The sequence below is a fragment of the Temnothorax nylanderi genome, unplaced genomic scaffold (genome assembly GCF_030848795.1).
Source record: "Temnothorax nylanderi isolate EJ_2023f unplaced genomic scaffold, tnyl_v1.0 TNYL_tig0108_pilon, whole genome shotgun sequence".
NCBI lineage: Eukaryota > Metazoa > Arthropoda > Insecta > Hymenoptera > Formicidae > Temnothorax > Temnothorax nylanderi.
This window is the reverse complement of record NW_027249170.1, coordinates 66,613-82,319: the sequence shown is the minus strand read 5'-3', so window position 1 is coordinate 82,319 and position 15,707 is coordinate 66,613. Positions and strand designations below refer to the sequence as shown.

General features: G+C 44.2%; 2 protein-coding genes across 3 annotated transcripts in view; one reads left to right on the top strand and one right to left on the bottom strand.

Annotated features, from left to right (window-relative positions):
- Positions 1-13,641, top strand: part of LOC139775927 (uncharacterized) — a 94,391-nt gene extending 80,750 nt beyond the window's left edge. For both annotated transcript variants that reach the window (XM_071712303.1, XM_071712304.1), the window contains exons 5-8: positions 6,042-8,627; positions 10,320-10,490; positions 11,209-11,283; positions 11,383-13,641. In XM_071712303.1, the coding sequence (XP_071568404.1) occupies positions 6,042-8,627; positions 10,320-10,490; positions 11,209-11,283; positions 11,383-11,427 (2,877 nt within the window). In that variant the 3' untranslated portion in view covers positions 11,428-13,641. The remainder of the gene's footprint in view (positions 1-6,041; positions 8,628-10,319; positions 10,491-11,208; positions 11,284-11,382) is intronic.
- Positions 13,642-13,643: 2 nt separating this feature from the next.
- LOC139775930 (COMM domain-containing protein 8) lies at positions 13,644-15,695 on the bottom strand. The gene is made up of 4 exons (XM_071712306.1): positions 15,241-15,695; positions 15,012-15,173; positions 14,020-14,172; positions 13,644-13,927 (listed from the first exon to the last, which is right to left on the bottom strand). Exons 1-4 carry the CDS (start codon positions 15,307-15,309, stop codon positions 13,772-13,774), a joined length of 540 nt encoding a protein of 179 aa, XP_071568407.1. The 5' UTR covers positions 15,310-15,695; the 3' UTR covers positions 13,644-13,771.
- Between the last annotated feature and the right edge of the window lie 12 nt (positions 15,696-15,707).

The window sequence follows — 15,707 nt, the reverse complement described above, 5'->3', positions numbered from 1 at the left end:
GCGAGAGAAAAGCGACGGAATGCTTTCTTGAGACGAGGCGCGAGGCTCGTCGACCGGAGGCGTCAGCGGTGCCAAAATAGCGATTTATTCGAGACTAAAGATCAACGCTGCTGCGCTCCTCGGTAGAGCTCCCAGCTTCGCAGTTTATTCGAGCGTCGTCGCATGGGGCGTGATCGCACCAGCGGGAGTAGTTTCATAATGCACAGCGACGCGACGACATAATTTACGATCTATGAAACTTCTCTCCTTTCTAAAGTATTTTATTTAGTGTTTTCGCTTGACCTCTCTCAACGGCATCGGCGGGCCAAGCCACTCGCGGTTGTATAGGTCATTATCAGGGATGGATGGACGGCTGGCATGGTTTCCGCTAGGGTTGAATTTCTTCAGTGTTATGATAGCCCGCGGGGAAAAATACAATTTATGCCCAGCCGGCGCTCAAAGCGCGTGTTAAATCCTTGATTAGCTATGAATTTCCAACGAGATTTATCGAAATTTATTACGACCCGGCTCACCGAGCGGAAAGCGGCGCGCGGCGACTCGTTCGTGCCGGGGGCGAGGTGTGCTGCGAGATTAAATTATCATGCCGAGCCGTTTTATCCATACGAACGTTTATCCCCGGGCGGCGAATTATCCCAAGGCCAGGAAGCCCGGCGAGGAACTGACATTTGTGGGAAAATTTATAAACGCCGGCCGAGCGCTTGAATCAACAATTTTCAGTTGATAACTCTTTTGTCGCGCGAATTGAAGGGTTCGTCGGTACAAATGAAGGTACGTCCGCGAATTCGCACAAAGGTATCTTCTTCGGGATATTAAGCCGCGTGTAAATGTGAACCTTGCAGATTACGGACCTCTCTCGTTCCTGCGCGCCGAACGCCTCAATTACGGTGGTACGGCGTGTAGATCTTATGCACGGCCAACATACACGGATACGTCTCTCGGACCTCTCGCCTCTCGCCACCGCGAAGCGTGAAACACGCGAGACGCTCGCCGCGACCTAAAGAGCCGTTTACACGCCGGCTGCGAGCTAGCTTCTCGCGTCGGCTTTCGTGTCAGATTTCTATCTACGCGGGATTGTTAGCCGACGCTCGAGTCGCGTGCCAAGCGCCTTACGAAAAGCCCAAGAGCCGTCAGGAGGAAATCGACTGCGACCTCGCTCCTACTCGTTCGCTGAAGCCAATCTCGAAGCTAAGCGCGGAACTAAGCGCGCAGTATTTAGCGCGAACCAAGGAAAGTTGATACCGCGAAGGTTAATTAAAATGAAATTTAATCGCGATATCTCGAGGTTTTTATTAGCTCTCTAAATGCAGGGTGTTCTCCGCAAATTCAATGAGATATCCAGTTTAGTCCAGTATTTCGCAACGCTTCTCGATCGTACTACGCTAGCATTACGATGCGATACTCAGCGGGAAGTAAACTGTAAGTGGATCGTCGAACTGATTGCCGATTTATCTCACAATCGCATTAAATCAATGGCGAAATCGGTCGTGCACACACGGTGGTAGCGGAACGACGAGCATTTCGAAACGTTTCATATCGATGCGCAGAGATACGACGGAACAATAGACGGGTTCTCTTACTTTCTCTCTCTCTCTCTTTCTCTCTTTCTACGACTATGACTATCGGGCGTTTTTCGACGTTCACGCATACATCGAAACGCGCGCCTCTCCCTCGCGCCGATCGCGTTTGCGTTGTTTGCCGGTGCGCGCGATATTGCTGGCGGACATGCTCCGGTGAACCGGATAAATGCCCGTAATTTATATCCGCGAAAGAATGGCGAAGTTAAAACAAACGCTATATTTTGTTGCTCGCGTACATCGCGAGCCCGGCGTCTTCCAGACGCGGTATATATATCGCCGCTTCTCGATCGGCGTATTAAGAGAGACGGTGACGGCGACGCCCGCATACGGAGCGTGTCCGATGAACATGTCATTCGCGGAACACGCCGCGCCGATATACGTCAATGAGTCCCTCGCGAAACACCTGCGAATCATTAGCGTAGCTATTGTCTAAGTCACGCTCGTTAAATACGCAAGATTGCTTCCGGAACGTCGATGGCGTAGCTGTTGCCTGCCTGCTCCGTTTTCGTCCTGCGGCCATCAGATCCCGTTCCAAGGGACATAAAGTTCAGAATTGTACATAATGACAGAGTACCGTTGTGACCTTAGGAGCTCGTTCATGAAAGCTTTTAAGAAGCAAAGATTTTAATGAAATATGATATTATCTTTATGGCATTAACATTTAGAAAAATCTGCTTATTTATAATTCGGCAGAATATTACCGTATCAATGTGACAGAACGAGATTGTTTCAGCCAGTCGCTCTGCTCCAACTAATTTTTTCCCAAACAGGAAATTGATTTTGGTGCTGGCGAACGTCAGCTGTCGTGGGCGCGATGGCACGCAGGATAATTCGCACGGTCGAATAAACACGACACGTTATTACGTTACTGACAAGAAATTTCCAAAATTCTCTTCCTCTGACTTTGTTGAAGAATTCATTTTTTAAGTTTCTAATATCCGCGAATTTAATATAAAAATTATAATTACAATTAAAAATTGAAAACAGATTTTTGTTAAATATATATCTATTACATATGAAGAATATTAATAAAACAAGAAGCTGGTTTCTGATTTACTCGAAAACAGGAAACAACGAAGAATAGAAAAATGCGTGTAATGATCAGCATTTGCTTTACAGATCTATTAAGTTTTTTTTTTTTAACTTTATCAGAGGGCAAAGATTTCCGAACGTTTGTTGAAAGATCGCGTCGTCTCGATTACGAGGGTCGTCTCTCGCTGGGCGATAGGTATAAGAGCTAATGCATTTCTAATGTTCCACGTGCTCGCGAGGGCGTGAAAGTTACGGCATTTCGTCGACTCTTCCGCGCCCCAGGCCGTTTCATCCCCCGTAGCTCGTCGCGCGGGGGGAGTATGCTTATTTCGCGAGCGTCAGCGTTTTACGGGACGATTAAAAATTTAGCCGGCGCCCGTTAGCGCAAAATTAACTCACTTCTGTCTGTCGGAAATGCGAGACGTCGTGTTCAGCCGGCGTAATGTTAATGGAGCAGCTATAAGCGGTACACTTTCCGGCGAAATTATTGCAAATTGGCGCGTATTACTGCATCACTTAACGACATTGAAAGATAAATATTCGGAATACGTGAGTAACTTGATTCCTTTGGCCGGCTTTCAAGCAGTTAAAAACGTCGCAAACTGCGCTCTTCGTTGAAATATACTTGTAATAACATCGTTCAACGCGGAACCGATAGAGGTATTATGCATCGGGAAAGTATTGTGCTTTCTCTGTTTGCTCGCTTTTGCGATGAATGCATTCGCTATTCATAGAATATTCTGACTACGAAATACCTTTTTCTTAGTAATATTTCTTAAGCGGAAAATTTCACGATTGCTTGAATGAAGACCTCGATGCATTAAATTTTCGCTAAATGGACGATATAATATATTATTTTTTAAATAAAATCTATTCGTATTATACATATATTTATCTAATAATTTTCTTTGCGATATTTGCGAAACAAAAGAATCAGGAATGAATCGCAGGGATAAAGATCGCAAATTTTTGCCGGAAAAGAATCGAGGGTATTCTTTTTGCTGCAGAGAGATCGGCGATTGGTATGCAATTTTTTCCTGGCACATCGCATACGTAATAGTCGCTGTTAACCTACTCAGAATTGGTCGTCGGCCAATGGCAATTCGGTATTGCGTATATAGGGAAGCGGGTCCGCAATTTCTCGATCGATTTCATCGTAGGAGGACGCCGAGCAGCCGGAAGTTCATTACCTCGGGCACTTGCCTCCTCGCCTCTGCGGACAATGCCCCACGGTGCCACGGCCCTTGGCCGTTCGCCAGTTTTGTCGTGCGTTTTTACGTTTTGATATTAGGCCAAATTCTCGCGGCGCGAGCGTCCATTTACGGTCGCTTTCACTCCGACGGTGACGCGCGCGCTGCGTTTAAATATCATCGGACGGAAGTGGAGGAATCCCTGAGTGGAAAGTTCCGCGCGGAATTTGGAGCGAGTACCTCGGTTCAGGAAATTAGAGCGGATTTTCGGGTCGCCTGACGCGGCTCTCATAAAATATTCGCAAAATATTCTCGGCAAAAATTAAATGCGATTGCATCACCACCGAATTGACATTAGTTACAGAATTGCGATAAAAAGAAATAAAAATGAAATCTTTGTAGCCGCAGGATATTTATTTATTTGTTTTAAACGTAAGATGCAAAAGCAGTAGAGGATTATGTTTGCGGAAGATTGCTTGAAGGAGAACGCCGTCGAGTTACATCTCTTTGTATTATATACCGAAAACATTCTCTCACGGCTCCCTTGCAGGAGAAGTTTTCTTCGCAAGAGGAGAATAAAATCGTGATTCCCGGGTACAACCGACATAAAAGCTGCAACAAATGCCTTCCTAAGTGCCACTCCGTTGGGCACCGTTGTAATTCTTTAAGTGGGAGAAGGCTTATATCTTATAGGAAAATCCTTACGACGGGAGAAGCGGCGCCGGGGCGATCGATACGGAACGCGGGACAATAAAGCGCACGGCGCGTTTCTCACGTCCGGTTTCTGTTTCCCTCTCGGGTTTCAAGAATTGATTTTGTCTCGGCTGTCCTCGCCGCCTTAGGTTGCACAAGCCTAAAGGTATTATCGAGAGTGTTTCTCGGCACACGCCAAGCGGAGACTAATGATGACAGTCAAACAAACGAGTCGTCGAGCGAAATGGTTATATATGAATCAACAAAAATAAAATTCCTGCATATATCAGCATCGTTGCAGCGAAGTATTTTCACGCAAATTTATTCTAATACACACTTATGAATATTTATTAATTATTAAAATTATATATTCGCAACATTATTTTATATCTTTGCGCGCGAAAAATATTCTTCACGTTTAACGGGTTAAGGATTGAAAATCAAAAGCGGTAGCCTGTAAGACGGTGGCAAATATTATTTATAGATCAAGCAGTTTACAGTGGCAATAAATATATCTCAATTACTATGAGGACGTGACGAACGTCCGAGGAATTTCTGAGCGTAATAACGCGTCGGCGTGTGTCGGCGGAACGTGCCTTTACTTTTCATTCCGCTGCGCACTTCTTCATTTCTATCTCTGCATATTACGTTACCAAGCTGATAACAGAATTATGCGTATAAACGATACGGCACTTGCCGCGTCACACGTCGTCCGAGTCCGTCTCTCCTTTCATCGGCGTGCCTAACGTCCGTTGTTCGCGCAATAATCGTTCTTTGTACAACACTAAATTTCGCGATAAATCTCTATTATTTCGTGCGCTGTTGACAGAGAGAATCGTGATCGTTTCGTCTTCGAAAAAAAAACAAGAGGAAAGAAAGAAAAAACGCTCATTGACACAGTGACACGATTGACACGGCCCCTAAAGGGTGAGAACGTTGGTAACTCGGCGCCCCACCGCGCACCCTCTTTTTACCTCCCTCGTGTGCACTAGGGATACGTACGCCTCTCTACACACCGCTCTTTCTCTCTCTTTCGTTCCACATCGACGTATCATTAAGCTGTTCACCCTCGTTTTTATTTGAGTCGCTCGGAGCTCACCCTTGGCTCGAGAGAATGCACGCTGCAATCGTGCAGCGGCCACCCCTCGCGACGAACAAAAAAATAATATCGCGCTCGACTGAACTAACATTTTCCGCCATCGCGCTGCATCCACGTGACGTGGCGACTCACCTTCAATTTAGAGTCGATCGACTGCCGAAATCGTTGGATAATAGATATTTCTCTGCGCGAAATTATTGTCTACATTTTTCAATTCGTGTAGATAGAGACGCTACTAATTATCTGTTTACAAAAAACTTATTTGCGCAGAGATGATGCATTTTGTACTTCTACGATATAAATACTGCAATCGATATTTTTCTATATGAAACTGTGTGATAAAAACAAATAATCTTAAGATGTAAAGTTTTGACTTGCATTAGATAAGAATCTCACAATCAGTTGCGCCGTATGAAATGTCTAAGACAGCGTGTTCTCTCGATTGTTCAGGGTGGCGAAGACGCAGAGAACGCAACGGCCGCCGCGAGCAGTCCGGTGGAGGAGAAGTCAACAGCGAGCAGTCCATCGGCGGACGAGCAGGTAGCCGCGCCGACAGCAGCAGCCGCGGCCGAGCCGAAGGAAGAGGCTACCGCATCGTCGCCAGCAGTAACAGCCGCCGTCGCCGCTAGCCCGGTCGAGGAAAAGAAAAAGGAACCCACTCCCTCCGCCCCCACTCCCGTCCCGTCCGTCGAGGATAAGAAAGAGGAGGCGGTCGAAAAAGTCGAGGCCGAGAAAAAAGTAGTTGAGGTCAGTCAGTCAGCCGGCGGTCACCCCGTAGCGGACCCGGTAGAGATTCCCGTCTACCGTGTCCAACCAGTCGCGACGCCGTCTATCATTGAGAGGAAAGCCAGTGAGGACCTCCTGTCCCCGCCCCCGTCCAGTCCACCACCGACCCCGATAGATCCATCGCCCTTGCAGCAGGCTCGGCAGGCCGCGGCAAACGCCACAGCCCTGGCCGAGGCGCTCAAGCTGCCTGCCGTGGCTGCCGACGAGGAGGAATCGACGCCGGCACCACCGTCCGACGTCGCGTACCCGTCGTCCCGCGAGGATGTTCTTCCCCAAGAGAGCCGCGCAAGCGAATCCATCACCACCGCTATCGCGTCCCTGACATCACTTGATTCCTCTACTCCCGACAACTTACCCCCGACGGAAGCGACCTTTGTCCTCGCGGAAGTAAAGTGTCTGCCGGTGGTAGAGGTCGAGATCGAAGTCGAGACATCTCAAGATGTGAAAAAGGTAGGGGAGACGTTAGGGAGTAGCCGTGATAATAAAGAAGCTGAGACCGAGCTGAAAGTAGAGGGCAATGTCGCGATGAAGGAGAAAGTATCTGAGTGTCAGAAAAGTGAGGCGAATAGGGCGAAGGAGACTCTGCCACTAGCGACGGAGTGCGATAGTAAAAGTACACCGAGCAAAGGTGCGGAGGAAGTTCCTGACGTTGTTGCGACGGCTAAAGTTATGAATGAGGCTTTATCGGACGTGGAGTGTCAAACAAAGAGCGAGATAAATAGCTGTGAAGTTGCAATGAAGATAAACGTACTGCCTGATGCCGGATATAATGAAAAAGTCGACGCTGAAACGTTATCGTCGGCTGAGATTGAAACAAAAGGCGCCTGCCCGGCGGTAAAGCAATATTTATCGTCTGAAAATATGGGGAGTCCTCCGAATAAGACGCAGCACGTAGAATCAATTGAGAAAGCATCAGACTCGGATCTACCTTCGGTTGAAAAATGTGTGTCTATTGACGCGGAGGAATCGTCGGAAGTCAGTTCTGCATCCTTTGCAAAGTTGATTGAAAGCCCATCTAGGGAGCAGTCGTCGGCAGTTGTGGAACAATCGAGTGGAATACCGGTCGTATATGAACACGATTACGCGAAATATGTGCCAAAGGAAATCAAGGAAGAAGAAGGATCGATTGAATTATACATAAATTCCGAAGAGGGTCCACTGTCAGTTTCGGATGATATTTTAGTAGAAGCCAAGCCAGCGCTGATCATTCCGGAAGATGATAGCGTGGAGGAGCTTACCGACACCACTGAATCTGTCAAAATGATCCCCGAGACCGACGAGGAGAAACTGGAAAATGAGCTTGAATCGGACACTGCATTGCCCACGGAAGAGACTCTGATCTCAGAAGAACTAGAGGACATGTCTGTCCCAGAACACACGACAGTTGAGCCATTAAACGAATTCGTCGGCGTGTCTAATAGTCATATGAGAAATGATATTGAAAATACGCTGCCATGTCCGCCTGAAGATTTAACTGCATTCTGCTCTCAAATATCCGAGCTTCAAAACACAAGTGCAATCGAGACAGAACCGTTTATAACATCCTCCTCGCGAATTGAGCAAACCGAGGAGATAAAAAAACGTCCTCTTTCATCGGAGGATCGCGTAACATCGCCGAAATTCTATCCCTTAGACGATTTGGAGTCGACGCATCGTTTGCCGTCACTGCTCTCAGACGTTCCGACATGTTCCCTCTCAGAAAAGCACTCGAGTGAGCCTCAGACGCTAGTACTCTCGCCCGAACCCGAAAGCGTGCTAATCTCTTTGGAAGATCTACCCCCGGCGCCTGAAGACACGGGAACACAAAGCTTAGATTCTTTCGATTATCCTTTACCACCGGAAGAACTCTCTTGTCCATTATTATTGATTCCTCCCCAGACCATGTCTGTAGCCGATCTACCACCAGCTCCCGTCGAGCACGCGGCCAGCCCGAGAGACCCGACAGAGACGCTCCTCACACCGCCCATAAGTCCTAACTTCCAACGATCCAATACCACACCCGGCATCGCGACAGAAACCGCCACGATAGATCGCTCGCAAATTCCTTCGTTTTATGAGAACGACAGCAGCAATCGTGAGCAATCGATGTTGCTGAGCGAACCGCTGACGATGTCATGTAATCAATCAGACGTTGAGTTGAAGGAGAGACTGGCGGCCGAGTGTGTAGCGAAGACCGAAAGCCAGGAAGAGGCCTTGTCGTGTCAGTTGTCGAACTCCATCCCGTCGACTGCCACCAAGGAGCATCACCAGGTGACTAACACGCAACACAACCTCCTGGCATGAATGCGGCCGGCCAAAGTTCTTTGGCGGACGCCTCGTTCCACGTATATCTTCGTCGTACGGTTCGCACAGTACTGTTTCTGTGGTCTTATAGCCTGAAAATATCGGCTTTCCCCCCCCCCTGATTTCCACACTCTTCCCAGAATCCCTCCAGTGCTCTCTGTTCAGAAATTATTGACATGTACTTTGAACTTGGAAAAAACTCTCGCTTTCCCTCTTCCCCCTCTCCCCTCCCCGTATCCAGCGAACAGCCTCGCCTTTCCGCCCCGTTCTCTCGACGAAGGGTAACATCGAGTGACATGAGACTGACAGTTACGTACGGGGGAGACCTTGCACAATTCTCGTCTCGAGAACAAAATTATACTTTGCCGTTTGGGTGTGCCGATGCACGACCGGAGCCGGTCAGTCCTCAGAGAGTCCGCTGAAGTCCATTTTCCGTCCCGATGCGTCCCCGCTGTGTTTCAAGGGTCTCGTCTCGTGTGCATCCTTCGTTCTGCCGAACGTGATTAACACAAGCCTTACTCTGCTATTCGATGTCCTCCGATGCTTCCGCCCACCTCTCCGTCTTATAAAAGTCCATATTTATATATTATATATATTATCACACTACCACAATTGCCACCTGTGTTGTTTGCCTCTTGGTTTTCTTGACAATATTAACATGACCTTTCGATTAAAATCGATGCGTTGCAGTAGAGTACTTTTTATGGCGCGGCGAATAGCGGAATAACCATTCGCGCTGCCGCGCCAGTTAATGTCATTTCCGTAGATTGTGTATCTTTTTCCATATCGAACGCTCTCTTATACTAATAATATAACATAGACGCTCGAATATGTTAGAGGTACCTCTAGCGTGAATCTCATTGATAGACGTAAAAGCAGTTGGACTAATGACACGCCCGTGGTAGCTGGCGTTTTAGATTTAGACGTGCTCATTAGAAGAGCTCGATACTTTGCTGTCGTGCTGTTCTCGTAATTGCATCTGTTGTGTCGTAAGCATCTTGTAACTTGCGCATGCCGAGTTTCCTTATCTGAGGGGTTCATCAACGGGATTTTCAATTCTTTGCGCTGCCCGAAGCATGACGAAACGATTCTGCTGAGGCATTTCGTCGTCGCACGTTGCGCTTCAAGCGAGGAGGTAATAGTCATCGCGATTGTCCAGGCGCACTGCTAAGGCTGGCCAAACTTGAAATACGTTTTAACGCGTATTTTTATATCAATTATACTTTTATTGTTAGTAACAATTTACCTAGAAAATTCCGTCAACTTTATTTCCATTTGTTTTATTATATATTATAAATTATTGCTAAAAAAACTACTACTAGTTTTTTACATGTATGTGTATATACACGAAAAATTCTATTTTGAGTTCTCTTGTTGAGTAATCTCAGAATAGCCGTTATCTCCTACTTGAACTGCAACATATGCAACATAATCATCTCGTGATTCATTTGTGACACTCATTTGAACCTGATGATTCACAAGAAGGGAAGAGATTTTGTTTTATGAACGAAAACTGTTCGGCAGAATCGGTCTTACGTCCTTCGTTCTCGTTACAGCATGCTCTGGGATTTGGACTTGAAGAAAGAGAGCGCGAGAAAAATGATAAATGAACGAAACACATGATGATGATCGTGTAACAAGGAGACTTGTATTTTACAGAACGCTCCGGAAGTCGAAGCACCGGTAGAAAACAACGTCGCCCACGATGTTAGCACGACGGAAAGCGCCGATGAGCCCCCTAAAGTTGCACCTCCGGCTATCCCAACCGAGGCACCCGCCTCCCCGCCAACAGCACCGGCTATCACCGAGGATGTCGCCTCGGTCACCAAGGTATATATATATATATTTTTTTTTTCTTTCAGTCTAGTCGCAGTCTGAAGATTATAATCACGTACGCGCTACGTCTGCGCTATTATTAGCCTGGAGTGAGTCATTGTCGATGATACGCGGGATAGCATCGATCGATCCTTTCGAGTACAGTGTGCGAGGAGAGTCTCAACAGCTCTCGGCTCTTTATCGTTATTCGCTTAATGATTGGAGATTTTACTTATGCACGTTGTATAAAGTGCTTTAATGAGAAATTTAAAAGATGGTAGAGATAGAATGAAAATATTGTTGTTAAATTATACAATTATATTATGAAGGGTATAATTTCCAAGACAATCGTAAAACTTGTCTTGGAAAGAGCCTCAATCTCGGAAAAAGTATCTGTTCCCAATAAATTCTAACTATTAACGTTTTATCAACAATTTGCAAAATAAAGAAGACATAATAGTATGTCTCGACGATTATCGGATATCTTAGCTGCTTTAAATAATTGGAATACTTGGCAATTTTGATGTGACTCAGTATTGTATATGCATGATGATCGCCAAGAGATCATTTATGCTCGACGAGTGTAAATGATTCTGAAGGTCATTATCGAGTATATTGACCGACGAAGATTAATGAGCGAGGGGCCATCTGATCATTAATACTGCGATTGCACCTTACAGTGACTAAGCAGTCATAAACTCTATTAATGCTTTTATTTTCTTTCTCTCCAAAGGCCATCGAGGAGATCGACATAAGTGATAAAGCAGTCGCGGCGGCAGTGAACGAAGCTATCGAATGCAACACGAATGTAAGTTCAATTAATTTGAATTAGAATTAATTAGAAACACGAATATAAGTGTTCTCAAATAGACAAGACCATTAATTTTTTCTTTCTTTTTTTTTCCAGGAAATCATCGCTGACGCGCACCACCAAAACAACATAAACGAATAAGCGCCACTAATCGAATTGTATTTTGGAAAGAAGAAAGTTCTTTTCTCTCGTTAAAACCAAAAAAGTATATTATATAGATATGTATATTTGGACCATTCCTGCAACAGAAAATAACGTTCTTTCGTTACGAGCAGCAAAAGGGGAAAACAGGGCGATGACGACGATGACGATGACGACGACCGCGGCATCGCGAGAGCATATTAGACTCTATAGTAGGCCTATTAATTATTAGACGGTGTTTAACGGCAGGACAAACGAGAATACGTGCGTGAAAGTCTATGATCATTTATTTAAGAACTGTTTACGTTCACTACGAGATCATACATTGCATGAACATATGATTCTGAAGAAGCGCATATAACGTTCGTGCACGGTCTCTTTCACGGATTAAACGACGCTCGTTTCATTCCTTGTGGCACGCGGAAAGGGCTTTAAAGCATCGGAATACTTTCGGGCCGTGTCCAGCCGCGGGTTACAACGATCGCCCCTGCTGCGTAGAAATTTTTAAAGTATCATTAACTGTTACTGAAGTAAAGTCTAATGCTCGAACATCGCGCGACGGACAAGCGATAGAAGCGATTAATTAAGATCGTCAAGACGATAGGGCGAGAATCGTTCGTCGCGCATTCCAGAGGAAATACTCATTGGATGGCGCCCTCCCGTAATTACATAACTATTGTACTCTATGAGAGCGAAAGAGTGTGAACGAGAATGAAAGTGAGACAGAAAGAAAGGGAGAGTATGAGAGAGAATGAAAGAAAGAGAGAGAAAGAGAAAGCCGAAATATAGAGGAGGAAATCGAGAGGGCAGGCTGTGTGTGATATAGCGATTGACGGTGTGAAAGGGGAAAGAGAATGATAGCGCGCGAAACGAGAGATGGGGATGCGTCTTCGCCACGATGAGAACAGGAAAAAGATGGAAATACGCGAACGAGAAAACTGAAAGCAGAAGCGGGCAGAAGATTATTCACGCGACACGCGACAAAGTTTCGTACGAATAAGATATCGCGCTCACATCGGCGATCTCGAGGGCACCCGGCATATTGTTTCGCTCGTATTTCCTTCGCGGTCCTTGGTTTTCCTTTTTCCGTTTTACATCTGTACAATCGAGACGTTTTACGTTGTAACGAGGAACTGCACATTTTTAACATATAATTTTGATAGGCGCGCGCGCGCACAAAGGCGCTTGCGAGAACACGAGGAGAGACACATTATACACCAACACACGCAAAGAAGACATTTTACACCGCGTATACGTATATACGTACCATGGAACATACGAGATAAAGTATATACAGTAAGTCGAAAAAAAAAAAACGAGATGTAAGTGATATATTAATCTAGACTATAGAGAGAATGCGTTTGTGTAAATTCGGCGTTTGTTCGAAACATTGCTACTTCTCCATACGAGGGAGAACACTTATGACGAAGCCTATCGTAATTTTTATGATAATCATTAAAAAAGTATCGCCTAATTACAATTTACGAGATATGCACAATTTACCACCCCGGAACGGTACCTTTGTCAAGTTTTCATACGATGTTTCTACGTTTCTACGTTTATACGGATCTCCAGAAGTAAAAGAGTAATTGTCTTACGAGAAGCTTTTTTTATCAAGATCGTAGCATAGATCATAAAATTGTAAACGAGAAGCGCATTATAGCACGTGTGAACACGCTCCGATATCCGGTAATATCGCCGAGCGATAGAGAGGATAAGGATCGAGTCTTTAACTCGTATCCGTGACCGGCATTAATTTCTAAGCGGTTACATACATATTTACGTGTAAGGGCGGGAAAGAAGTAAAGTTAAAAGTTGTATAGTAAAACCATTCATTAAATATATCTGTCCGTAAAAATGATCTTTACAACGAAAAGGAAAATAAAAGAAATTCATCGTCTTCTCGATAGGACGACATGTTTTGGCGACGAGAGCGAACTTTTTATCGAAATTCTTCACGAGCGAACCGAGACTGATGATAACCCGTACACCCGTAACATTCTCTAGTGATTGTTATCACTCTGAGGCGCCGTCGAGGCAAACTCGTTTATTTATTTTGTGCCGGAGACTACCAAAATTGTGAATGAGACCTTTGAATCGAAACCGCCTCAGACGCGAAAGTACAGTCTCCAGTATCTTCGATCAGCAGTTATAATAGTAATTAAACTATTCTACATTTATCTATAAACCTATAATAAACTGTGAAACAAAGTATATCAGCGGCGAGTATTTATTTCATCTCGGATCCTATGTTCTGCATATCATAACTTACAATTAATACTAATATACAGGAGATATATACACATATATATTTCTTTTTTCTTTATAAAAATATCAAAACCTATTACACTAGCCTTTCTAGACTGTTTATCATCGTATCTAGCTCGTCTTTATTCAGTTCCAAATTTATAATGCGTCGAGATTCCTTATCTTCTACTGTGAGATCTAACTGAAGGAGAGATTCTCTTAACGAGGCCATTTTGCTTGAACCCATCACCAACTATAAAGAAATATAACGAAGCAATTAAAGCCAAGGGTAAATATAGAGATCAATTAATGAATGCAGTCATTGATAAAATGGTTGTTTGATACCTTCAATCTCCAATCATGATCGATTACGGTAGGTAGTTTCCTTTTGTAATGATCCCTCAATAAAGCGTTTGTCAGTTGTTCCCTACGCACTTTTAAGCAAGTAAGAATGTTCTGTTGCACTTGCTCGGGTAACTCGTGGTATTCTTGTGGCATCTAGAAAACGATAATTTTACAGTAAAAGGATGATAAGTAAAATAGGTCGATTTCTGCCTAAAAAGTGTAACGTAAATATATACCTATATATATATGTAATCTTATGTTTTTTGGATCGCTGAATACGATGGTAGCATTTTTATCCGTATAAATGGGAAAATACTCGAATGACGATTTTGTTCCACTTATTTAATTACTCGTAGACTTGTATTATAGTTTAGTTTTATAACTTTTTGTACTAAAAACTAAGGAAATACTTCAAAATAAAGTAATTCAGAAATACTAAATCTGACACAGAATCAATATTTTAATTTATATTATAATATAAAAATTAAAAAAGATAGTCAATGCCTCATTCTCAAAGAATCTTAAGTCTCATCAGATGTGTACACGTTGTACAGTTTTGAAGATGTTAAAATGGTAGACTTTCATACCTAGAGGCGTATTAGGTTTTTAAAGGTAGACCTACGCCTGGAGCCCTATTGTACTTTTCGTATTATATTGTATAGTATAGCGTTTCGTAAATTCATTCATTGTCATCAGAGTCTGAAAAGGCTTCAACATAAAAGATATTTAAATATTCACCAGGAATAGATATTGAATCCAAATAACGAGCATGAGCAAAAAACCAGAGGACCATTATTGTTACATCTGAGCAACAGTCTACTACACGAGTACCAAGTTATGTTACACCTTTTAGACAGAAATTGGCCTATTTTACCCATCGTCCTTTACTCTAAGAATTCAAAAGAGTTCAAGTATAGAGTTATATTACACAAGTTATGTTGTAGTATAATTAACGATAAGACATAACAGTCAATTTTTCAGCAGAGTCACACCTTTTCTTCCACCATATAGAGAGAGGCAGGATTCCGCAGCAGTGACGATATTAGCTTGTACACTCCTTCGTACTCCGCTCTGGTCCAATCCATACTGTTGACGAATTGTCGATACGATGGTCCTGGGCGACCGCAGATCTCGTCGACGCACGCATGCAACAACTTAACACGAAATAAGATAAGTCAGATGATTATCAGACGAAAGCAAGTACGTTATTGCATTACCGACCTCCTTCAAAACGTCGTTCTTCTCTTCGCTGAAGAGGCTGATGTACAACGACTGAGTGCTGCTCTCCATGACTGGTTCTCTTCAACGCGCGTTTCTTTCACTTCGACAACGTCAATGTCAATGTCATCACGCGAAAATAAATTAGAATTTAAATTCTGGAAATTTGCTAAACCTTATAATTACGTTGCACCTCGTGTGACTTTAGTCGACGGAAGACTCTTTCAGTCAAACGCAATTTCTGAATGCACGCCTAGAATGCACTTTTTTTTTAAAGGTTCGGAATAGGCACGTTCCTATCGCCGTATTTATAACTGGAGGTGCCACTGGAGCCAGGAGCCGCTCCAGGCTCCAGTTTTATACTGTGACGCCTTCAACCTCTCCTTGAGGCTATATAAACAGTCAGAGACAGAGAGAAGGATGAGAGGTAACTATGGTATGGTTATAGTTCAATGGCTACAGTTATCTCG

Excerpts from the sequence above, each read along its gene's own strand:
- LOC139775930 (XM_071712306.1), bottom strand. The coding sequence starts at position 15,309 with ATGGAGAGCAGCACTCAGTCGTTGTACATCAGCCTCTTCAGCGAAGAG. Across the intron at positions 15,174-15,240 it reads AGAACGACGTTTTGAAGGAG|TTGTTGCATGCGTGCGTCGA; the intron begins GTCGGTAATGCA and ends TTTCGTGTTAAG. Across the intron at positions 14,173-15,011 it reads TCTATATGGTGGAAGAAAAG|ATGCCACAAGAATACCACGA; the intron begins GTGTGACTCTGC and ends ATCGTTTTCTAG.